Consider the following 25,220-nt stretch of genomic DNA (forward strand, 5'->3'; position numbering starts at 1 on the left):
AATCAAAATGACCTTACTTTTGTATTAGGTTATGGGGCTGCCCTGCTCTGAGATATTCCCTTCTGTCTGGGGAACTATTTGCCTTCATGTAAACACTAAGTGAGCACTGTGTTTATTGGAAGGGGCAGAGGAGGGTGTAAGAGCAATTAATAAAATCAGGCTCATGACTACACTTCAGCAGTTATTCTTCAGCAGTGTTAAAGACTCATAAACTTGCATCAATGGGATAAAGGTCCATTCCTGTAATCAGCACTTGGAAAAAAATTGTCATTGGGTTTATCTTTCTTGGGATGTTTGGGGCTGGTATTTTCCTGCTGTTGCAGCATGTGGCAGTGGGGCTTGAGAACCGTAGTATCAGCACATCTTCAGATGGCCAAGGTAATTTTTTTATGCTGTACTTATGTCCACAACTACTTTTGTGATTAAGTCCAGCACTGTCCCTTTGGAAGGTGGTCTGCACTTGCCTTCCCCCGTACTGGCAGCAGAGTCCCAGGGAAAAAACATAATAGAGTCTGTCAGTGGGGATTTGCCTCAGGGTTCTGAGGAAGAAATAGGAGATTTGTCTGGGGAGACTGCATGGGTCTTTGGAAGAAGACAACTCCAAAAGATGGCTGCTTTCTGCAGTAGCTCAGAACCTTGTTTGCTTCTATTCCAGCATTGTCGTACCTTAGTAAAAGTGCTAAATGCTATGTAAATGGCAATATTATTTATATGTAGCACATATGTCTTTTGTTGAAGTGCTTAATTGCAACAGTGCTGGAAGGCAGAAGGGTGTTATTTGCCCCTCCAAGCATAGAAGTGCAGAATTGAGGAGATGTGGCCACAGGGATTAAATTAATCAGTATAAGAGCTAGGATTAGCATGGCAGAGCCCTTGGCTTCTCACCCCACACGCCTCTCTCCGTCACATTTCTCCTGTGATTCAAGAGGGCATTATCGCTGAAGGAGAAAGTGGAAAAAGGACTCTCACCAGCACAGGGATTTAGGCCAAGCAGTCACCCCTGGGGCCTGTCAGAGCTTGCTTCACAACATGTACACTCTGCTGGGTTTGCGCTCGTCCAGGCTCGAGGCTGATTTTCATATGGTAATGCCTTTGCGTGTTCTCTCAGAACAGCAATCAGGAGCCTGTGTCGGCGAGTAGGTAGGACATAGGAAAGGTTGTTGATCTCTTGACTCGTAAAGACATTCTGTCATACAAACCCAGCTTCACAGCAGTTGAGCTTTCCGTGTGTAAACAGAGACTGCTTAATTACACAGGTCATGTCAATTAGTGTGACCTTAGCATTTTCAAGAAATTAATCACTTTCAGCCGAGTGAACCACTCATACTATAATACTGGGTGGTATTGAAGCTTGCAGCATTCTGTTGAGTGCCCAGGCTTATTGTTTTACAGTAGCTGCTTTTGTTTCTTCTTTTTTTGTGTGTGTGTTTTTGTTTTAATTTTGAACTTGTTGCTCTTTTAGTAATAGACTTAAAATAAAACAGTCGGACTCTACAGATTCCAGGCATAATTTATAATTTATTAGGGTGAAAAGGACCAAGCATACACATAGTATCTCAATGATAGGATGGTCCTAGATGTTTGAGACAAATGTTGTACAGGAACCAATGAAATCTGGGCCCCTGTGAAGTCAGTGGAGGGTTTGCTGTTGGCTGTCTTTGAAATATTGCCAGTGACTTACAAGGTTTCTAATAGTTATGTCAAAGTTCTGGTTAAAAAACCATAAGAGTAAAGTATTTCCAGATATTTTTTTAAATAGTAGCATACTCTTTTCATAAAGAAAAAAATAAAATATGGACACTTTCCCTTCCTTCATTCCACTATCTGTGCTGGACTGTTAAGCTGCCCAGAGCTTTCTCCATCTTTTGGCTGTGGTCTCTCATTCATCAGTCCCCAAAAGTTGCTAGAAGTTATTAGAAGGCAGATTATGGTTTTGGTGGGACCAACAGTGAAGGGCCAGGGACACAAGTCTTGCATTATCTAAGGACAGGACCTGCAGAAAATTTCCTTTCTTGGTAGGTTTGGTGGTTTTGTTTGTTTTGTTTTTATTTTCCAGCAGCAGGGAATTATCTGATTATCATCTGGTGTAAGAGAGGTTAAAAAAGTACAGGAAAGAGGCAGAATATGTGTCGATTTGGGCAACCTCTGTGTGAAACCTCATTCAGACTCACATATAGAAACAAATTAGGAAGTTTTATCCTGAATATCGCACGCAAATGTAATAATGTAACAAGACTAGCATAAAAGCAGTTGCGAGCCTGGAAGGAAATACATTTCTCTGCATGTCTGAGGTGTCCAGGCGTGTGACAACTGAAGCGGTGTCAAGTGCCAGCAAAAGTGTGTGCTTGGAGCAGTGTTGGCTCTGGCTGTGTTAGCTGTGACTCTATTAGCAGAAGGAGACAGTCAGAGAGAAGTCCAGTACTATGCAGGGACTCAGGATAGTTAAGTGTTCAACTGTGCTACAGCCTCCCTGCTTGTCCTTAAGAAAATAATTTCATCTCTCTGTGTTTCATCAGCCCAATTGCATAAAACATTTGGTGATATCACGTATTGTCACCTTTGTCCAATCTTGCCTTTTTCTTCCAGAAACCCCATGGAGCAGATGCTCAATCTGGTTTTGCATTCTTCATCACAATAAGTCATCAGTCTTGGTGGGATGGGCTGTAGTGACCCAATAAGTGGTGGTGGTAGTAATAATAACAATGGTAATAATAATAATAATAATAATAATATGGTATAATGGGTGAACTCTGCTCAAATTTTCAGCACTAAAAACTCATTCATACAAACTAAACAGTTTAGTATGTTATTGTAATTAATGAAACCCAGGTGCTCTAGTTATCTTGTTGTTCTTGTTTTAGCACAACTGCTTGCAAACTGACACATGTCAAGTTTTAATCTAGAGGAAACTTTTCATACTGAGTCACTGCATAAAACCCCAAACATTCGTTTATTATGAAAACCTTGAAAGTCACTTGGAAATTGCCATGCTGTTTGATTCTGTTACCACAACCTCTTCCTCAGCCTAGGCTGCTAGTTTGCCTCCATGGGACGCTGCCACTCATGTTTGAATTGAAGCCACTTGTGTCTTATTGCAAATTTGCATAAGAGACAGAAATGATGCTTCATGAATCCCAGATAATGGAATTTGGACATGCAAGGCTCCATCCCTAGAGAAGGGAAAGGCAAAAAAAAAAAAAAAGGCTGAAAAATAGCAATGAGAGCTGTAGTCCAATTCAACAAGGTAATTAAGTGCCCGGCCTGTCCTCAAGCACGTGAGCAAAATTACTGAATGTATTGTACTTATGTGCTTTAAGTTAGGCACCTTTTTAAGTGTCTTGTTAAATGGAGAGTGATTTTTAGTTACTAGAATAAAGAAGTCAACGCATTGTAGAAAGAGGTCACCAAGTGGTGATGAAAATAAAGACATTGCCGTTTGTGCATTTCTGCATAGCTTTCAAAGAGCAGCAAACACAGGAGCTACAGGTTTAACACTAATGACACACTTCAGAACTGGAAATCATCTTAATCAGATTTTCTCTGCCTTTGCCACTGGATGTTGGGGACATCACAAAAATGTCAGATCCCTCACCATACATCAGAGAAAATGAAAAGCACAAGGAACATGCTATGTCTTAATCAGTTAGCAAAGCTTAATGGGCTGTGGTTAAAAATGAGGAGTCATGCAATGCTTAATTTTGATATATTAGGTGAGGTACTATAACAAATAAACAGGCCGAGTGCTAAACGTGGATAAATAGCTTGATCTCCAGGCTCCTGGTCTCTGAATATTTTTATTGTTTTTTTAAACTAAGCTCCAAAGTATTCACAAAATGAACTATTTAATGGCAGGCAGAATAATTCACAGAGCCACGATACGTTAATGCGGTTGATAGTGCCAACTTCATTGAAGAAAGTTGTAAACCCATGTGTTTCTTTCATACCTCTGTCTCCCCTGGTGTTGATACAGGATTTAAATTCAAAATCTATGAAGGGCTAAAGCTAAAGCTCAAAATCATTTTCCGTGTTTGCCTGTCCCAAATTAAAACTGTGTTTTGTTGACAAAATTTGGAAAGGTTTGAGATTTGGCAGGCCTGGTTGTCCCTGTGCTTACATTAATGTGTCAGCACCTCATTAATCATTTATTAAACTGTAGAGTGCCTTTCCCTCTTGCTATGGTCTGTGTTTTAGGATGCCTCAGTGCCCATTCCACGTATACTTTGGCTCTCCCCTCCCCCTAATTTTATGATTTCTCCACAAATTAGTTTTAGCATGTGCTTTAGCTTGAACATATCCCAGTCATTTCAAAATCAAAATGAGGAGAGTGTAGTATTTTTTTAGATTAAAAAATACGAGTAGAACTTGTAAGTATGTAAGTGCTCTGTAGCAATCCAAGTATGTAACTGTGGCACACAATATTCAAGGTATATTTTTTCTCTCTTAATAACTAAGGGTATTAATATTTTGTTAGTGCAGTGTATGTTCAGTATTCTGATATTAATGAGATTTTGTGTTTCAAGAAATAAGCAGTAAGCGTGTGCTGCTTCTTACAGGTGCACTATGAATAATCATTTTTTTTCAGACAGATACATAAAGTAACCACTTTTTTTGTCTGCATTTCCTGAGACTGGAAACAGTTTCTCTTGGGGATTCCTTTTATAGTTCCTTCTGCTAACGACACCAAAGAACCACACCAATGTGGTCTCTTTTGTAGTAAATCAAACTCTGTTCAGGAGGTAGGTAGGAAGACACTGTTAAGTAATTCAAAATGTGTTGCATCAACAGTTTTGGAAACCTAAAGGTATGGGGGCGGAATTAAATGTAGATTTATTCACATAAAACTGACCTCACTAGGATTGTTCCCTTGAGTTTCTTCCTAGAAAGGTGCACATATTAAGGCAACTACTTATACCTTTTGCACAGGATTGAGACCTAACTTGCTATTATTCCCCTTGACCCATTATTTTTCTGAAATCCTGTTTCTGGAAACATTCAAAAGTTTTGGTTTCAGCATAGGATTGATCAGCTTCAGTGGGAAATCTGTGTGTATCTATATGGTTTTAGGATTGGGGAAAATATTTTACGTTGTAGCCATTGTCATTAATTGCAATAGTGTTAATTTTCATATGCATCTAGGCAGACCCATAGAAGATAAGGAGCTGGCATAAATTGTGGAGCTGTGACAGGCAATGGCAGCTAAGGATTTGGCTCAAAATCCCAGTTGCAAAGAATTTACAATGGTTGCAAGTGCACAAATAAGATTGCAAACCCTGAGCCACTTACTATAAGATCATATTTTATTGAAAATATCATAAACTTTATTCTATCCCTCAGGAATGCAATGGGTAAATTACTTTTGAAATCCCTTTTGGAATTTTATATATAGGGCTTGGGTGTTTTTTTTTTCCCCTTAGTTTGATTTCAGAAAAACTTACCTACAGTGTTTGGCGATTTCTTTTTCCCAAATTTCCATCTGTAAGAGCTCTTGAATCATTTATTCTGTATTTTAATATCTTTCACTTAAAACACGCACAAAAAAAATTCTATTGTCTGGAATGCCATTCTGAGGGACGGTTTTAGGATCCTTTAAATGTAAGCTATTCTCTTTTGTATTACTCTTTCTAAAGACAGAGACTTTAGGATTAGCTATGGGCAATTTAGCAGCATCACTTAACTTTGTATTTTTGAGCATTTTAATCGCTGGCCAGAAATAGGTGAAAAAAATTTTCTTTAACTTTTTTTTTAGATTCAATTCAAGTGATGAAATTGAATTGTTGTAAGCGATCCTTTAAATGTCCCCATTTGACCAACTTTGAGAGGCAGCAGCTTCCTGAGAGAGTTGAAGCAATGTTTGCCAATCCTTGTAAAGCATTTCACCTCTTCAGAGGCTAAAGCCTCTCAAAACCAAGAACAATTAAAGCGAGAGCCTTTCAGAGCGACTGGGGAATTCAGCAAAATAAATCAGAAATCCTCTGCCGTGGCTCTGGAGGCTTGCCTCATTATAAGAGCAGATCTATTAGCCCCCTTGCCATTGTCTTTCATTTCTCAAGTGAGGTGATTCTAATTAAATTAATCTGCATGTCAATCTATCGGTGATCAATCAAAAGGGCTGAGGTCCCCCTTTGCGGCAGTGTGCTTGCGGCTGACAGGGGCTGATAATGGAGGAAGAAATAAACTGTCGAGCAAAGTTAATTAGTCAACATAATAGGTGGATTAAACAGGAGCTGCTGATTGCTGTTTCACATGTCGAAGCATGAGGTGGGAGCTGAAACTGCAATTAACAGACAATTATTATATTTGGTTGTAAGAGGTCGCATGAATAAACATATCTCTGTGGGTTTCAGTTTTTAATCCCTTTCCCTGTTTAATGTAAGGAGAAGTGTAGGTCATTTCTTCTTATTGTTTTAGTCAAAGTTCTCAAAGGCGACGCGTGCTCCTGGCAAACCAGCAGCCAGCTGAAGGCCAAATCTTTGCTGGGGTAAAACCCTGGGAATGCTGTACTTTGTTGGGAAGAGGCTGTGGGAGGGGGTGGCTGATTGAAAGCCAGGGAGGTGATGAGGTGGGATGGGAGGACACACAGAGTGATGAGCTCACAGCTCTGCCGGGGACTTGCCGCATGCATCCCCCCTTTTCCTCCACAATGGTTTGTGGCTCAGGTTCCCTTGGCCTGAATGGGGATTTCCTATAGGATAGTGCCTGCTGAGCCTCACGGTTGAGAGGTCTCTCTGGACATCTCTGAGCAGTTGGGTCTTCTACTCTGGAGTCAACAGCCATTTGCCCCTGCTGGGTTGGCTTCTCTCTTACCCTGGGCTACTCTGGGGAGCAGAAGCATCAGATCTTGCCTCCAGGGCAGCGCTGCTCTGTCTCTTTCCCCTCACGTCAAACCAAATCCCAGCTGTTGACATTGAGATAAGTTGAGAAATACAAATAATTCTAACGCTGGATGAATAGGGTTGTGTTCTCTAGATCAAGACCCCACTGTCAAGCATGTGTGTGTACACAAACATACCTATATGTACTCGCTGAGATAGATCTCGGGAGAAATTTGGGCAAGTTCAACAACCTGTAGTGACTGTACCAAGGGGAGAACAGTAGAGAAGGGTGAAGGGAGGCAGGCAACAACGCACATTGCAACTTCACAAAGTACACTTTTGTTTTCTTTTATTCTGAATCGATTCTCATTTGCAATGTCAACAGCTCTATCTACTTCAGCATGGAAACTGAAGGATAATTTAGGGTGAAACACAGCTGCCCTTGTATATAGGGGAAAAAATACTTAATAAAGATCCTCTTGTTAAAATGATGGTTAACAGTGTGCCGTCTGCCATGCAGCTACAAACTCTGCAATTTAACTTAAAACTGCATCAAAAGCTTGTGATGCCAAAGACCCACTCATCAATAGCGTCTCTTGTTAGATTTGTACAGCATAAGCACCAGTTATTATGCGAAATAGCTATGCAATTTTCTACAGCTCCCAGCTGTTATTTATTTAACTGAGTTTATTACACTCTGTGCTTCTTAAAAAACATACATATATATCCACATTTTCCTCCATTTTGCTCTTGTGCTTGCAGGTTGTGGTGTCTACAACAGTCAATGTTGATGGCCATGTGTTGGCAGTGTCGGACAATATGTTTGTACACAACAATTCCAAGCATGGGCGGAGAGCTCGAAGACTCGATCCCTCGGAAGGTACGCCTTCTTATCTGGAACATGGTAGGCATATAATTTTCATTGGTTGGCATTGCTACTTTAAATGTGGATTTACTTGGTTTGTGTCTCTGGCTACTGGTTACAAATTGTCCCGTAACAGTTTATACCTTTGGGACTGGATATTTTAAAGACTGGCCTCCAGACCAAAGGGGGAATTTTTCAAGTAGGTGAAATGACAAACCAGAAGGCAAACATGGGTGCAGAGTCTGTCCTGTGTGACAGTGAAGTGTGGTGATTTCTTTTTCTTTTTTTTTTTTTTTTTATTGCATCTATTCAGCACCCAAACTTTGGAATTTGATCTTTTCCAAATTGCCTTGGGTTTTGACTGTGCATCTAAAGGATGTTGCATATTTCCTGAAGTGCTCAGCACCCAAATTTCGGGTTGGATTTCTTCTATCTATAGAGTGCTGAGCTCTCTAGGAGATCCATCTGCTCCTTTGAATTGCCCTAAATGAAAGCAGAGCCCTTTTGGAAATCCATCTGCTTACTCAAGCCATGGACGAATGTTCTTTTCTGGCTCCAGCTGTGCCAGCTGAGGAAGTTGCTCTTCCCTGCGTGCCACAGCTGCTTGTCTCTCCTCCCTGCTGCAGGCTATTCTCCACCATGGACATGCCAGCTAAGATAGCTGTCTGATTGCTCCCAAGTCTCCTTCAGTCCAAAGAAGTTCATTTGAGTTAAACTGTTTAAATAATAACTCTTTGCCAATCTAGCTTATTTTGCTGAAATGATTGAAGGAGAAATGGTGCAAGGCAATTTGTCAGGCTTTTCTGAAAAGACAGTAAACCCCAGCAAGGGTGGAATGGGGGCACGTGGCTTGAAGCAGCCTGGGGGACAGTAATCTTTTCCGTAAGATCAGCTGGTCCTGGAAGAGAACATCTGCTGGTGAGTGTAGGTGCTTAAAATGGGAGTTGTTGAGTGCAAATGTACTTTGAAAAATCTGGATTTGATTAATGTTTTGTTTTGCTCTTTGTCCTCAAAGTTGATGACTACTACTGAAAAACAAAACAAAAACAGAGGGCATTTCACTCCCATCTCCCTGTTCCAGCTTGGTAAAATAGCTCTTTGTCTTCAAAGCTGTTTGTAATCCTAGGTTCAATAGGTGCCTGCTCCCTCTAAGAGATGTGTACCCTCAGCTTCCATTGAAGTAGTGGAGTGTAGAAGGCACCATCCTTTATGCTGGTTTGTTTCACAAATATTTGCCAACGATCTGATGAATAATTAAATAGATTTTTCCAAAGAGTTTGAAGAAACCAGATAAAATTTTCTCTGGGAAAGTGAATGCCACTCAGAAAAATGTTAACTAGATGTGTTAAAAGAAATTATTAATACTGAGAAATGGGCAAATGTGTGGGTTTCTGCTACTCAGTGGATTTCTGTGGAAATAACTTTCTATTCTGTTTATGCTTTCAAGCATCATTCCTGCAAGCACTTATGCATATATTTAAGATTATGCACACATATGGTCCTGTTGGGATCAATGAGGCTTCTTGTGTCAGTAAAGTTGAGGGTATTGATAAGTGTTTGCAGAATCGGGTCTGTAGTTCACACTTACCAACCTAAAATTCTTAGCTCAGCAGCGTTTCTCATTATATAAACATAACTTACATCTGTATTTATTTAGCTCTAACTTTTTATGTAGGCTATGAGCCGTTTTCAGCTATAATTCATGTTATAGAATTTTTTTTTCATCCTGCCAAAAACCTAATTTAATAAACAAACCACTGTCATAATTTTTGCTGAATTTTTTTAAGGAATGTACGAACTCTGTCTTTATTAATTAGCAGAAGGCAGAACATTACAAAAGGAAACTTTTCTCTGTTTAACTTTTAAATCTTTGCATTAAGTCTAGTCTTTGAAAAAACCACTCCTACTTTCAATTATATCCCCACTAAAGTAGATGCCATCTTCCCCCCCCTCCCCTAACTCCATTGCAGTCTTCTCAGTGCATGCTTTTGGTCAAGGCAATACTTACTTTCTTATACATAAATGTTCTTATTTGCATGCAGAGTGTAATAGCATCGCGTTTTACCACAGCTATTGTTCCCGCTTCTACCACCTGAGGGATTCTGTTAGCAAAAAGAAACAAAAAAAGATAATGCTGTGCTTACCTAACTACACAAACCCTAGTTACTGTGCTAACATTAAAAGTCAGCATGTGCAAAATATCTCCATGTGTACTTTTTTGTGGGAAAGGTGATTTTTTTTCTAATCTACTTTCTCAGGCACCTCTCAAGTAACCTCATAAAGCAACCGCTAGTAAATTCTTACTTTTGGATAGCAACCTCCACGCTACAAAATTGCACTCTTCCCAAAGGCTCGGTGGAGCCTTTCTTTTTAACCTAAATCCTTCAATCCATCTCTCCAGGAATTCTGTGCACATTTGGGTCCAAGAGACAGGGAAAAAATAATTTTAAAAATCCAGTAACTGTTTTACTGTTGGTATTAGATGTCTAAAACACTTAACTGAGTGAAAAAAAAATAGGAAAAGTCTCAACTGGGCTTAATGCTATTGAATTTTGGGCAACCACCATGAACCTCAGACCCGTAGGAACACATGACAGTTTCCTCCACTGAAATTAATTTTTAGTTTGAATCCTAAAGTATGTTATTTTTCTACAGTTTTTGGAATTTTCATCTTGGATAATATCTTCAAGTTTAAGTAACAAAGACAGTTTGTTTGTATTTGCTCTTTCCAGTTTTTCTTCTGGGAAAGGGCAGATTGACCGTAACAGTATCTGTAAATGGTGAAATGGGAAGCCAATGTAGACATGGCTATTTTGTCTCTGATTTATTGTTCTGGTGAGCAACTTCTGATCATAGGTTTTTAAGCACTGTGATCTATACTATAACATGGCAAATGACCAATTGTATTCCCATGTATACTTTTGTAGATCTTTAACACAAATACCCAATTGCAATAGAGATGAATGCCTGGCTGTGTGAGGACTTGGGAAAGGGGAGAGAGGATGTAGCAAGAAAGTGTGCTGGTTGCCTAGTTTAGTTAGACAATATCCAGCTTATTTTTCCTTACAAAGTTGTGTTGGGACATGCTGCTCTTAAACATGGAGTTGCAGAGACTTTGGGTGCCAAAAAGCTGGAAAGCCTTACCTCCTGAGCCACCCAGGAGCCTGGTGTGTCCACATTTGGATTTTACCATCTCATTAGCAGGTAGCCTGGATTATTTTTGGCAAGTCCAACACATCTCTATTTTTGTCTTGCTTGTCAGACAGTAAAATGAAAGTTCCTTTTCGTAGCTCGTCTCTTTGAATATAACTAGGATCCTAGATCCTGGTTTTGTATCCACACACTGTCCTCCTTGAAACCAGCGGGTTAAGAAGCTCGTATTTCAAATAAATATATGTATCTTTCAAAAGTAATAGCTGGCAGAGGCCAATTATTTCATACATCTCTGTGTGGTATAAATAGGGTTAGCCACAGCAATCTGTGGTTTTCAATAATTATCACTTTTTCATTCACAAATAGTTGAATCCTCACTTGTTTTATATTTATGGTAAACCAGAAAACCGGTGTGGTTGACCTTTCTAAATTGTACATATATAGTAAGATGTATAGTGAAGAGCCAATAGGCCCCAACCAGGAGAATATATTTCAGCATGTAGTTCATCCCAGGGTGTCAATTTTAAAAGCAAAATCTTTCCATTGCAATTTAAGTGACTAGCTTGTGGAAGGGGGAAATTCTGGCAGGGATTGCAACAACCCTTTTCAAGTTTACCAGCATGAAGTCCACCGCTGCCGACGTCTGCAAAGTTTCCAGTTAAAACTCTCATATCGCTGCAAAGTAAAAATTCTTTTTTTCCCCCAAATCTTTGAATGGCTTTACAAGAATGTAAAGCCAATTGCAGCATCAGTTTCTCTATTATTTTTCCTCACTGGCAGAATACAATGCCCTCGAAAAATGATAGTCCCTGAGACCCTGTCAGTTTGCATGCTCTAACACTTTATTATCTAATGATCTAATATGCAACAAGGCAAAGAGGGGGTGCTTATCACCCTGACAGGATGCCTAAGAGAAGTGACTAAATTACTTTATGTACCATTAGCGCTAGCTGCCACGGTGAACTCACTGTGAGCATTTATGCAAATATTCCTGAATACATTCAAGTGGCCTTGTCAGGAAGACGACTGACAAGCAGCTTAAATGCTTGGCTTTTTAAAGGGACAGTTTTATTTCTTTTTCTTTTCCTTCCTCCTCTTCCTCCTCCTCCATAGGAGAGTGCTGAAGAATTAGGTGATGGTGAGGTTTGCTGACGATTTGGTTCTAAGCCAGCTCAACAGCAGCAAAAGATGAAAGATGAAGGGTAGAAATAGAGGAAATTGTAAGACATGGTGTCAGAATTTGCAGATGGAAGCAGAGACAACCATGGTTTCTAAAGCAATATCCTACCATTATTTTAATATGAAATATACATAAATTTGTGTGTGTATATATAAATCTCTCTAAAATAGGTCATTATATAGTAAAACCATTATTAGTGGCTGCTTCATACCAGAAATGATAGTGCATGGCTGGATTATCTGATCACTCTATTGTAGTTCCTGGGATAGTCAAGCTTTTACAATGTTGTTTTAGTTCATGATAATAATGAGTGATTCAGACCATTTGCTGTGTGCAGATGCAAAACCTCCAACAATAAATGAAGAATAGTAGTTGCTGTGCCTCAGCTGGATATGTCAAGTAGATCCTCTCATCAGCAGTGGGGCATCTAAAGAACTTTTCTTGCCAATCCTGCCCATCCTGGGCAATTTGAAAGCCTGTAGTCACCACAGTAAGCACATTCACAAATTTTGCACTAAATCTTCAGATTTGAAAGCAAATACGATTTCTAGGCTGTGTCTTAGTTGACTAGAGATTTTCTATTTAGATTAATAAGAAGGAATTTTTTTCCCTGCCTTAAACTATTTTGAGAGGGTAATCTTTAAAACAAATTTTTGATACTGACTGCCTCTAAGTCTAATCTGACTGTAACAGAATTATTGAGAACAGTCATTGTATACCTTGAATTTAGCTGCATGTGTTTGGTACACTGTTTGATGATTCCTGAAAAATGCTCAGAAATCTGACTTAGTGACCTCGTTCTTGTGCTATAAGTGGCTTTGTGACAGCATTAACTACTATATTTTTGGTGATGTGGAAAGTCATGAAGAGGATGCCCCCATCGGCTCCATTTTAACCATTTCAGCCCCTAATCCCTTGGTGTTGTGTATGTCCATGCAAGTTGATGAAATTGTTAATACAAGACAGAATACTGACTGAAGTGAAAAATATTAGCAAGTTGAGAAAGTTGATACATACCCTCAGATGGTTTAAGTTCAGATTCTTAATCAGAGTTAGGGACTACTGCATTCACAAACTGGCCAGGTTTAAACAAAGAAACTTTGATGTTTGGTTTGTTTCATCTATGGGTGGAAGCACCTGTTATATTTTAGTGCTTCACCTAAGAATGTTTTCATGATTATGTGAAAAATATAAACACACAAGCTTTTTTCTGCACCATATCATTCTATATAGAGAAATGCACTGGGCTTGATTTATTATTTAGAAGGAAAATATTGAAAAAAAATATTAGGATTCTACCACTCTACTTGAGGGGATCTTGTATGTTATTCTGAGTAACGCCTGCTTTTTAATTTATTTTCTATGAGGGAAGAATACCTAGGGTTGTTGGACATCTCTATGCATACACAAGGGAAAAAATGTGACTTTCAGAACATTGCACAACATGGATAGTAATAACAGTAAGTGAGCCTTGATATACTGAAGGATTGCAAAACTTCAAGCTGGAAATCATTTTCTTTACTTTTGCCAAGTTGTCTTTTTCATATCGGTTCCTTCATAAATGCAGTGACTCATAAATTCAGGCAATTTTTTACATAATGGCTTGTTATGTGTTCTTGGAGCTTGACCTCACCAAGCGTGTAATATTAACCTCTTCACTGCCCTGTGGATTTACTGTATGTTTCTAATATAAGTGAGCACAGCAGGGTTGGATTAGTCCAGTGTGTGTACTCAGAGCTAGAGCAGTTGTCTCTGAAGAGACGAAACATGGTCAGAAAGTTAAGGTACTTCACTTAAGAGAATGTATAGATAAAGTCTCCAAAATGATCTCAACAAGATTTCAATTCTGGGGACCATGGAAGTAAGTTGCCAAAACCATGTCAGGTTCTCTGCAGGTTGCCGATCTTAAGTCAGGACGTGGTATCTTCCTGAAAAGTACACAGCAGGACAGGGAGGGGTTAAGAGTTTGAGTAGTTTGAGTAGTTGAAGGTGAGGAACATCCTGTCTGGTTGTGTGATCTAAATGGTCCCTTCAGGAGTAAAATCTTGGGATCCATCAGTTTAGGAAAACACAGCAGAGGTCAGATTTGTACAGCTCCAATTTAAGTAGCCAAAATTGCGTTAACAAAATTATGCCCCACTGAATTATGCTGATGTCTTTTTTTTAATCTTCACCAGAGCAGAGTTGCTGTCTGCGGGCCCAGACCCCTGCTTCCTCTTTGGATGTTACTGAGAATTTCACAAGAACTGGGTGGGTGTGAGGAGCTGCCCTTCTCACAGCCACTCACGTCAAACAGAAAGCAGAAAATCTTCTGTTTCTATTTGTCTAGGTTATAAATCAGCCATCAAGGAGAGGTACTCAAAAGCTTAGGATATCTGGCTGCAGCAATTTTAATCTTTCAAAATTTATTTTTAGTCTAAGCGTGAATGAAAACAAGATTTAAATGATTTTCTGGGAGGCAGAGTTTTAATGGTTGATTTGGGCAAGGAGATTCCAGAATTTCAGTTCCGCCATTAGGCTGTGGGTGTTTCATGAGGTTGGAGTTGTGAAGTTGTGATTTTTTTTTTTCATTATTTAAACATTATTTCATAACATATATGTACTAACTCTGGTACCGCCATGTTGCAGGAGACTTAAGAGATGCTATTTGAAGTGTTCTAGTCTTGAATAAAAAGGATTGCTGTTACATAATGTCCATGGAAATACCACCTGAAAAGTCAAGTTTGGGTACTTCAGTTACAATTAGAAAGGATTCCCTCTTGACAGTCACTTATCAGGGATCTAGTGTCATGTCTAATTGAAATAGGAAAAAATGCTACAGTGGAAATGGGAGGCATCTAGATTTTAAAAAGGTAAGGTGTGGTAGTTTCTGCCTGTGAGAAGCTGCCCTTTATGTTTTTCAAATAAATGAAAAATAAAACAGCCCTTCCCCCGTAATATCTAAATGATGTCAAGCTGTGATATGTTGTTACCCTCTATTGTTATGGGGATGTCATGAATTCATGGAAAAATAGTACCTGGATTAAGAAGAGCACATTTTGTGAATTTCCCAGAGGAGCTTTCAGAACTGTGCTCCCAAAAGTGCAAAAAGAAGAAAACATGGGGAAAACTGTCATTAAAATTTGATATAGATTTGTGTGAGAAAAACTATTTTGTTACAGCAAACAGATAAGGGAGAAAAGTTCAGATGGAAATTCTCCAACTGCCACGAGTGTTGGCTCTTACTTGAAGAGTTAGACCAACCACTTTCTGAAGGTTTGAGGTTTCTCTCCAGACCTCGGAGGAATCAGGACTGTGGTTATGCACGTAGAAAAACCTTAGCTACTCTGTTTGGCAGAAACTTCACAGCTACCAGTACAGGAGAACATTCAGTAGCACTCAAATAGGCAATGAATATTCATAGATAATGAGCATTCATTACATTTCAATTTGCTTTGCTGGCCACCATGTCACTAACACAATGGCATCATAGGGGAGAAGAATGACATTAGGATTAGAGAAATGTTTGAGAGATACTGCACCGTATGGCAGTGAAGTTTTGCCAGACGTTGCCTTTCCAACCTTCCAAAATGTTCAAACCAGCAAATGACAAAATATTATAGTATTGTACTATTAATATTATTTCTGAAAAAAAATCCTGTAACTTATCTGTTTTTATAGGATGCATTTATTGTTATTATGTTGGGAAAAGATGTTCCTTTCACTCCAGTCCTCTGCTGATTTGGACAAAGTACAAAGGAAAAGGATTTTGTGAATTGTAGTTTGTAAATGAAGGCCAAGAATTAGTGATTTTTTAAGAACTCACCTGGACATTGTAAAAGGTCATGATTATCAAAGAACAGTGTTCACAGCAGTTTGCAGGTATCTGGACGCTTCCAAATATTTCATGTTAGGCACCCCAGTATTTGAATATCCCAAAGCAGTTGGTGATTATGAAAGGTCTCTGTTCCCATGGAACTTATGTCCAAAGCTGTGAATCAGCTGAGTGCTAACAATCTCAGGAATAAGGTTTTGTTTAGATGAAAATTATCCACCAAATTGTTGTTTAGAATATTCTGATTAGAAGCCTTCACAAATAACGAACTCGTATTTTTTGCCTCTCAGGCTGCACATCTTCTCACTGAACTGAGAGAAGACCAATGTGAGCATTCAGGTCTCTCTTACTGTCCGTTGTGAGGTTCCTGCCAAGTGTTTCCCCAGAAAAATGACTCTTTGACAAAGCTCTTCCATATCCGAGGAAATGAGTTAAGAGCATAAACCAGGAAACTGATGCAGAAAATGGAACCTACCAGGGTGGGATGTTTGGAGTGGTTATTCTAATCTGGGCTGCCATCTGAAGATTATTAATGTTAGTAGTAAGGAATAAAAACAAACTATTAATAATTAATATTGGAATGGAGACAGGCTTTGTGTTTGGCGCAAATCCAGAATACAGGATTTTCAGGAGGACGTGGCATTGCAAAACGTGTGCTTTCATTAAAGCCAGTAATACAACTTCAGAAAGTGTTTTTTAAAATCTTAGCTCAAACTGTTTGCTGAGCATAACCAGAAAGCTTTGTGTGTCACAATTAGTCCTTTCTGCTTCCCACCCTCATTCCGTGAATTTATAGTTCTCTTTGTGACAAAACAAATCTTCAGTGCAAAAGTGACTGTAATGTAAGTGGTGCTGCTTTATGACCTCATTGAGTGAAGCGAATAGCGTTAGGAAATTTATTAAAAAGATCAAGAATGAAGTTTTATGAAAAACTTGTCTGAAATGTAGCAGCTTAAATTTATTTGTCAAAAGTAATTCAGACAGTTAGATCTGCCAAGTTAAGGTGCAAGGGCCATTACGAGATGCTTAACAAGCTACTGTCCTTCATGAAGTGGATGCTTAGGATTTTCTGAACTTCTGGTCCATTTTTGTGAGTCAGGTGGTCACCCAAAACTGTAGGTAACCCAAAACAATCTTTTGGGAAATTCTTGCACCTAGAGCCAAATTCTCAAAGCCCCAAGGTGCCTAAAGCTGCAGGTAGGTGTTTAGTAGGATTTTTAAAACTCTGACCACAGAATTTCTATGCCTGTCTGCCAGGTTCTTTGAAAATTTCATTGAGCGCGCTCACTGGAACCACTGGAAGCTGGGTGCTTCCTAAAATCTGGTCCCAAATATGGCAGGAACCTGTGTGCTTTTTACTGTACTATTGTTGACGTGTCTTTTAGCAATGGGAGTATAAGGAAATTCAAAATTAAGTGTGTTTGGTTAATACCATATCATTATGGTTTTGTAGCAACTTTCTCAGAGGTTCCGTATCTATCCCATGAAAAATCAAAGAGCGTTTCCCGCAGAGGTCCCTGTTTGGGCAGTGAAATGGCAGCAGACGGGCTAGATCCCGCCTGCTGTTAGAGGCTGAGCAGACAGCTCGCCTTGCTGGTTGCCGAAAACCCCTGCTTGCATATGGAATTCATAGGTTTGGTGTTACCTGATCTGCGCCGAGAGGGAAGGCCGGTGCTCGGAGGTAAATTGCAGGCCTGACCGCAGCCCTGCTCGTCTTTCCAGCTGCAGCTTCAGTTTGTGGGTTGGGGTTTGAGGTCACGGCGCTTTGCCGCAGCGCGTTCAGGTGAGAACATCGCTCAGCTTCCTGGGCTCTTTGAGGAGATGAAGGGGGGGGGGGGAAATATTTCTGACCAGGTTTGGCTCTCTGAGGTAAAGCAACTCTGATTAGGGAACCCTTGGGGAAAATTATCCCCTTCCTGGGATCGTGACCTTGAAGGTGACAGCGAGTGGTGCCTCCTCATTCAGCCCTGAGCCTGAGCAGAGGTGCCTGCTGGAAAAGCCCCCAGAGTCAGGTGCCTGTTCAATATCAGCTGCCAAATATTTTTTATGGGGTTGCTTCTGGCTGCTTCCTACCTATGATATCGTCTTGCCGAGGTCCCCTGGTACTTTCGGGAGCCAGCGCGGAACTCCCAGCTCTCTGGGCTTCCAGAGGTGTCTGCCCATGTCTGCTCATTGTATAGCAGAAGGAGGATGCTAATTTCAGGAGACTGACTGACCCAGCCAGAGCTGGAGTCTGACTTTTTACACGCTGCAGTGCCTTAGGTAGGTGGTCTGAATATGGCCCTAAATAAATAAATATAAACATAGCATGACTTTATCAGACACGTTGAAAGAACAACTTCTCTAAGCATTTGTAGGCTTGAGTCCAAAGTATTCACTTCTCAGATTTTCAGCGTGCTGGTTTTATGTGGTGTCATTGCTGGATTGATACTATGAACTATAAATATATTTTTATGCTTGTGTTTTTGCAAGTAAAGCCTAAATGGCTGGGAGGGGGTGCTTGACCCTGCATTCAGCGCAGCACAAAGAACAGAGGAGGAAACGGTCTGAAAGACACTGCAGAGGAGAGACAAGGGGGTCTCAGTCTTTGCAGCGCAATCAGGGCTTCTGCTTGAAATGCAATTCAGGTTACGTCGCCTCCGCTGCTGTCCCGCTGCCATCACAAACACGGGCTGAGTATCACGTTGCATTCCTGAATCAAACCTCCCAAATAATAATACTATTAATATCAATTGAATTATTTTGCTTATTTTTCTTATCCGCCCTTCCCATTCCCAGGTAGTCGTTAGTTTGCAGGATATTTCTGGCCAGGACAGCAATTTAGTTAAACCTCCCGATTGCTGGGATGCGTTTCTCACCGAAGAGCCAGATTCCCTACCTTGTCCCTTGGCCCAGGGCCTGGAAAGCCGAGGCCGTCCCTCGGCCCTCGGTCTCTGTGCTGGCAGCTCTGCGTAACCTGTCACTGAGACAGCCGGAGCACAATTTTTGCACGTGATGAATATGGATCTTTGCTGCATCTGGCAGGCTGCAACAATGGATGCAGAAGACTGTCATTAATAGATAATAAAAGCAGAAAGCAACATTAATGGGAATAAGCTTTTCTTTTACTGGGAGTGATTATTACTTTTTTGTTCTTGGCCTTTGACTGGATCGAGATGCAAATAGCAGCTACCAACACTGTGTGCACGCATGTGTTTTGTTGTTGGCTGGTTTTTAATCTGGAATATTTAACCATGGTATCTTCAAAGTGCGATTGTGTCATACATTCTCATACACTAATAGATTTCAAAGATGAAGAGCCTTGCTGCTTTATGTTTAGTCATGCCTTCATCTATAAATTTATGGCAGTATTATGGTTTAATGAATTGAACAAGCCCCAGAACAACAACAAAAATGCTTTTTTGTTTCAATTTAGATATTGCATACTTTGTTCTTCAAACGAATAATAAAACCAATATGTTTCTTTAGTGGTAAACTTCAGGCTAACTTCATCTCACATTACTAATCAAGTACTCAAGGATATGTGTGTGCACATATACATATGTGGGTGCGTGTGTGGTAAACAGGCGCTCCCAGTCGTTGTGTTAGGCCTAGGCTGAACATTCGTATTCCGATAGCGATAGGCAAACCTCCCAGAACAGATGGAGCAGAGTTCAGCACAAAGGTTTAATCCTATCAGGATGAGTCCTGTATGGCCATCTGGATAATCCGGCGCACAAATTCAGTGCCTGTTAAAAATACAACGTAGGCCAAGATTAGCGTCACAGATTTTCCACTAGACTTGTTCATATTTGACTTTATGATTCTCAGACTCCAGAAAATTGCATTAGAGAGCAGCCTGTGATTTGTGAGAGAAATCAGACGAGGAATAAGAACTCTTAGGGTACTTGAATTTCCCTTCAAGAAACTGGATTACAGGCACTCCCTGTCCCTGCCACAACTGCTTTGTGTTTCTGTGCGGGTTGTTCTGTTTCTGAAAGACGATTACTGCGAGCTCTCTCTGTTGTGGGCAGACAGTCTCAATTCCGCTGAACAAAGAGACTTCAGCTAAAAATTAATTTTAGTCAGGGCTCTTGTTTTTATCAGGATGAAATAAATTCTTTGTTTGCTGTAGAATCCATCTCAGGTGAACTTCTGATTTTTGTGCTGTATAATACAGCAGGGTGTTTGATTTTGGGGGGATGGAGTTCTGGTTTTTAATTTGTGATAAGTGAAAGATTCTGTAAAAGTTTAATTGATGCTAATATTTAGTTTGGGGGCGTGAGAATTTAGACTCAGATTGAACTCTAGGTTTCACCTAGAATAGCTTCTGTGTATCATTGACTAAACCTTGCCATTGTCACCGTAACATACCAGAGTACATCTGAACATCAAGACTCGCTGCTGTTGTGCGTGGGATGCTGAGCTTTTTACACCTTGCAGGGAAGGGATGCTGCGGCTCAGGAGCTTTTATCTTGTCGTATGTTCTGGAGAGATTTGCTGTGAGAGTTTTGTTAAGGTACTGATGGAAAATAAAAGAGAGAAAATGAGACCAGGGTGATGGTGAAACAAAACATGATTTTAGAAGTAGCACCCACCTGCCCTTCTGTTAGGTTGGGATTCAGCAAAACAGTAAACCAGAGGGTTAACGCTCAGTGAATGACTGGTTCCATCCTCTAAAATGTTTTTCTGGTTCAGGACATTAGTTAGCAGCACTGAAGGACCAGTCAGTTAAATTAAGTAAGTTTTGGGGTATGCAAGCTATGCAGTGATGTTTGTTTTGACAAACTTTTAGGGTTGATTTATATTACACATTTTGGGCTTCCATTCTTAAGGTTGCCTTCATCCTCACCCAGAAATTGCATCAGTGTAACTATTTTTAAACTTTAGTGCACTTAAACAGATGCAGTCTCCTTTCTGGACACGCTTATTGTTTTGAAAATAGTCATATTGGCTTATCTGGGCTCTGTAGCTCTATCAGCGGAAGTTAAATCAGTAGGAAGCCATTGAAATTGAAATGAGAGGGGCATGTAGGATTTTTTCATCTTTTTGCTAACAAAGCTCTTAAAGTTGATATTCAGATACAATGGTGCAATCCCGCCTGTATATCACACGTTAGCCCCCTGCATGCTGTTGCCTTAAGCTTCCCATCTTTGAGGAGCACTGTTCCTGCACCTTTGCAAGCGACCCCAGGGGATGGAGGAAGGAGTGAAGAAATTGAGGTGTAGTAGTTTGGGGGCTGACAGAAAAGCATTTATCTTACTTGGGGTCAAAACATGCAGCAGTCACTGGGTTGGTACTTGGGTCTCAGCAAACATGTCCCCAGTTTGGAGCTGAAAGCGCTGCCAATATTTGGTAGGGTCCATGCAATACTCTTGGATGTGCTGTCTGTGCTCCTGACCCGGTGTGTGTACATCCCCTCTGCAGCCGAGCTGCCTGAGGTAACAGCGACCGTGGCAGCGCTGGAGCCGAGGAGCTGCGTTGGTTTAGTCAGTGCTGTGTTTGGCCAAGGCCACCCATAACAGTTTCTTCGTGGCTGACTCAAAGTGAAAGTCTTCCAACTTTGGGGCAAAAATAATGAATGCAAAAATTCTAGTTTAAAGCCTGCTTGAAATTTCCTCGACATAAAAAAGTCATGGAAAAATTTCACAATAAAATTGTTAAGCTTCTTGAAAAAAAATTAAAATATGGATATTTATATATAGAGAGAGCATATATATTTTTCAAGAATAATAATATAGATATTATTTATTTATATACATATCCATATTTTGGCTGAACCTATATATTGGATTTAACCAAATTTTGAAGTGTTTTTGTTACATTACATTTTTCTTGGGGAATTTATTATTTGCCAGACAAACATGACAAAGCTCTCTTTTAGAGGTCAGGTTTCACCAGCTTGCAGTGAAATGCTAAGGACTCTTACTCTTTTATTAATTTTTGGAAAGCAGGAGGTACCTCCTAAAGTAAAAACCAACCAAAGGAAAAAAAAAAACAAACCCAAAAACTTCCCTGTGATGTGAAAGGGTTTGAAAGAATGAATGAAACTGCATCTTTTGCAATCAGAGAGATTGCTAATTAGAGATAACTAACTTGCTAATTAGAGATAACTCTTTTTATTTAGAGATAACTAAACTAGTATTTTTATGGCAATGTTTGAAGTAAACACAGTGGACTTTTTTTTTTTGTAACACATCTTTCATTATTCAGGATTGCCTCCTTTTTCCATGCAATCATTTTTCAGGCAGTGATCAACAACCGAGAGCTTTGGAAATCATTAAGGAAAGAGAAACAAGAGGACTCCATGAAATGTAACTTTGCTAGCTGAGGCATCAGGAAGGATAAAAGTGAAAGACTGGCTTAAGTATTGATTGTAGGTGGAATATTGTACCAGGTAATTTACATTTTCAATTCCCATTAATGGGAACTGAGCGTCCAAAATGTTAGGCGGAAAATTGCAGCCAATACCTTAATTTCACTACTTGGAAACAGAAACAAAGGCAACATTCCCTCCCTTCCCCCAGGCTGGAGGGATTGCACGGTGCTTGTATTTTTGGTTCGGTGATTTCACCCAGTGCAGACGTCATGACGAACCAGGAGGAGGTTGCCATTTTTGGCAGGGGGTTGTAATCTTTAAAATTTGAAAATGGTAAGTCCCAAATATTGAGACGCTGTAAAGGAGGGAGTTGGGAAGGGGGAGTGGGGCATCACGTCCTCATGCCTGTGTTGCATAAAGCTGCGTGAGTTATCTCCTCGAGAGGGAAACCTCTGTTACCCTGTTTCCTGCACAGCAGCTGCTTATTGTCAGGAGAGAATAGGAGAGAGAGCAGGCTGCGATATGAAATAGGAAAGCAGGAAGATCATCACTTTACTAAGATAAACAGCAAGCGCATTGTTTAGCTTAAGAGTGAAGATTTAATGCTCTGGTACAATATGTAAAAACTCTGCCACATTCCCTTTCTCTGAAGTGTCTGGGACTAACCCTTTGGGATGGTCCTGCAGACTTCTCCCATCCAGGCTGGTTTGGTAAACTTCAGCTGCTTTCAGTTGCTTGTGGTGGATACAGCTCTGGCAGTGCCTCTGCACGCTGGACTGGAACGGGACCATTGTGTGGGGGCACAGACCTTTTAGGGTCTGTCCTTTCAACACGGTCCAGGTAGGTGAGCAGATGATGACAACACCTGCTTCTCGGGAATGAGAAAATTATTTTTGCAAAAAGCTCCCACCCAAGCTCAAAACCCACCAAAATGTTTGGTTCATTCTCTCAAATTGGCAAATTTTGAAAAATTGTAATTTTCAGTTCCGGAAAAAAATAACCAACTCCTCTCCCACGATAAAATCAATCTGTTAAAGTGCCTAATGTGGAAAATCCACAATAAGCAATGATGAAAGGAATAACCCTTCCCTCTCCCCCATAAAATACCTGTGTAAAGCTATAATTCCTGAAGGGAAGAAATAATGTTTTCCCTCCCCTTTTTAAGGAGAAATACACCTTTGTCAAACTAAAAATGTTGACCAAAAATGCCTTGAGCATCCCAATAGGTGCTGCACATCATTGGCTCCAGAGTGCTGTGGGAAAGGAATTTAGGCTCAGACCATTCATGGGCACTGCCTTGCTCAGAGTTGCAAACCCTACGAGATTTCAATAGCTACGAGGTTCCTGAGGGAAGCTCTACACCAGGTAATAGAAAAATGCTGTAGCGACACCAGAGTTAGCCCTGTGTCGCTGCTACATTTGACTCTGTGCAACACTGAGTAGATGTAGCAGCTCGGTTCCTGAAATCAGCAAATTGGCATTAGCATTTCGGCTCAGATGCTGCTAGTTCTCCCGTCAGGTGGGATGCTCACGCACTGCACAGGGTGGTGTATGTGTAACCCAACTAACTGGGTTTTGAAATGGGAAAACCCAGTTCCGTATACATTACACAGCTCTTGGCGGCGTTGCACTGAGCACTGCCCAACTATCTTAAAAAATCTTGTTCTTTATTCTACAACTTCTTCAGCTGGGTTTTTAAGCACTTACTTAAGTGGTCTGTTGAATCACAACTTCAGTAAGTCATGGTTTTGAGTGCTTAAAACTGATTTGTCTTGATATTGTGAAAATCAGTAGTTTGGAGAAAGCATTTAAGAGGTTGCAGGCTCAGACCCGTAAACTGTGGGTTAATCTGTGGTTCATTTTTATATATTTAGCCTGGAATTAAGTTTTACCCAAGAAAAAAAGGAAAATTAAATTAAACTTTAGATATTTTCAGTACTTCCTGTAAGATGAGACATAAATTCCCTGTTCCTCTGAATTCCCAGTTTTAACTGCCTTTATGCAACTCTCCTTGCGTGTCACGATACTCTTAAAGCGAAGAAAAATCAAAGCATGTACCCCATCATTTAAACTCCTGTTGTGATGCAGCAGTTGTTGTCAGAGCCTCATCTATGGAATAATGGAGGATGAAACCACACTTTGTGATAAAAACTGCAGGCGAGGTCATTCTTACAGTCACCAGCACAAACTGGATATTAATCATAGAGCAAATACGTTTCAGAAGCTAAATAAGAGCAGTCCCAGAGCCCTGCTGATAGCTGTGCATCCCACTAATTCACCTCAGTGAACATTTACCTCTAAGCTCAATTAACCCTTATTCCAAGGCCACCCATAAACTTCGTGGTAAATATGTTTTTCTTCCTCTGGCCTCTGTTTTCTATCAATGGAATAGATCGTTTCTGTTGGCGGATAAAATGCTATCTCTGTTTATAAACGCAGGTCCCTAATTAAGAATATGTGATGTCCAGTGTGTGTTTGTGAGGGACTTGAACCAGTAGCTCAATGAGTCAGTAAATTCAGATGTTTCGTGCTCCTGAGGGCGTCTGCTGTTTCTTCTGTCTTCAGGTGCTATTCAAGGCAGATAGAAATGCTCAGGAGGCAGATGGATGGTGATGTGGGGGAGAGGGATTTCCTAGGGCAATTGCCTGCACACGAAGTTAGCTGTTAAACATGTACAAGAAGCTATGAGGAGACATTGTTGCTGTTGTTTTGTTGTTATTATTATTGTTATTAGTATTATTAGCACTGCTATTATTCTCCCTTCCAAGCATTGTTCAGAGGCAAATTGGAAATGTGGTAATTAGGCCCTGACTGGTAGTGTAGTACTAGTGTCCTGAGCCAAAGTTCAACACCCTGAAATGAAATTTAAACCAATTAATCTGTTAGATTTTTATCGCTTGTCCGTGTTTTCTCAGCAATTCCCTCAGCACACGGCCTTTGATCAACTCTCATACAAAAGCTAAAATGTGTGCCTGCTGCTAGCAAGATGGGGCTGACATTAACATGGCACTCATAAAACAATCAGAGCAGTGAAGCCCTCAAACAGACAGGGCATAGTAATATTTAATAAAAGCGCACACATAATCTTCAGAATTAGC

The 25,220-nt window shown here is 40.2% G+C and overlaps 1 protein-coding gene across 1 annotated transcript in view; it reads left to right on the forward strand.

Annotated features, from left to right (window-relative positions):
- The window catches only part of EBF1 (early B-cell factor 1), a 280,846-nt gene that overhangs the window by 177,955 nt on the left and 77,671 nt on the right, over nt 1–25,220 (forward strand). The window contains exon 8 of the mRNA XM_014947757.1: nt 7,575–7,692. Coding sequence (XP_014803243.1) covers nt 7,575–7,692 — 118 coding nt within the window. The remainder of the gene's footprint in view (nt 1–7,574; nt 7,693–25,220) is intronic.

This window comes from Calidris pugnax, unplaced genomic scaffold, assembly GCF_001431845.1.
Source record: "Calidris pugnax isolate Ruff unplaced genomic scaffold, ASM143184v1 scaffold27, whole genome shotgun sequence".
Lineage (NCBI taxonomy): Eukaryota > Metazoa > Chordata > Aves > Charadriiformes > Scolopacidae > Calidris > Calidris pugnax.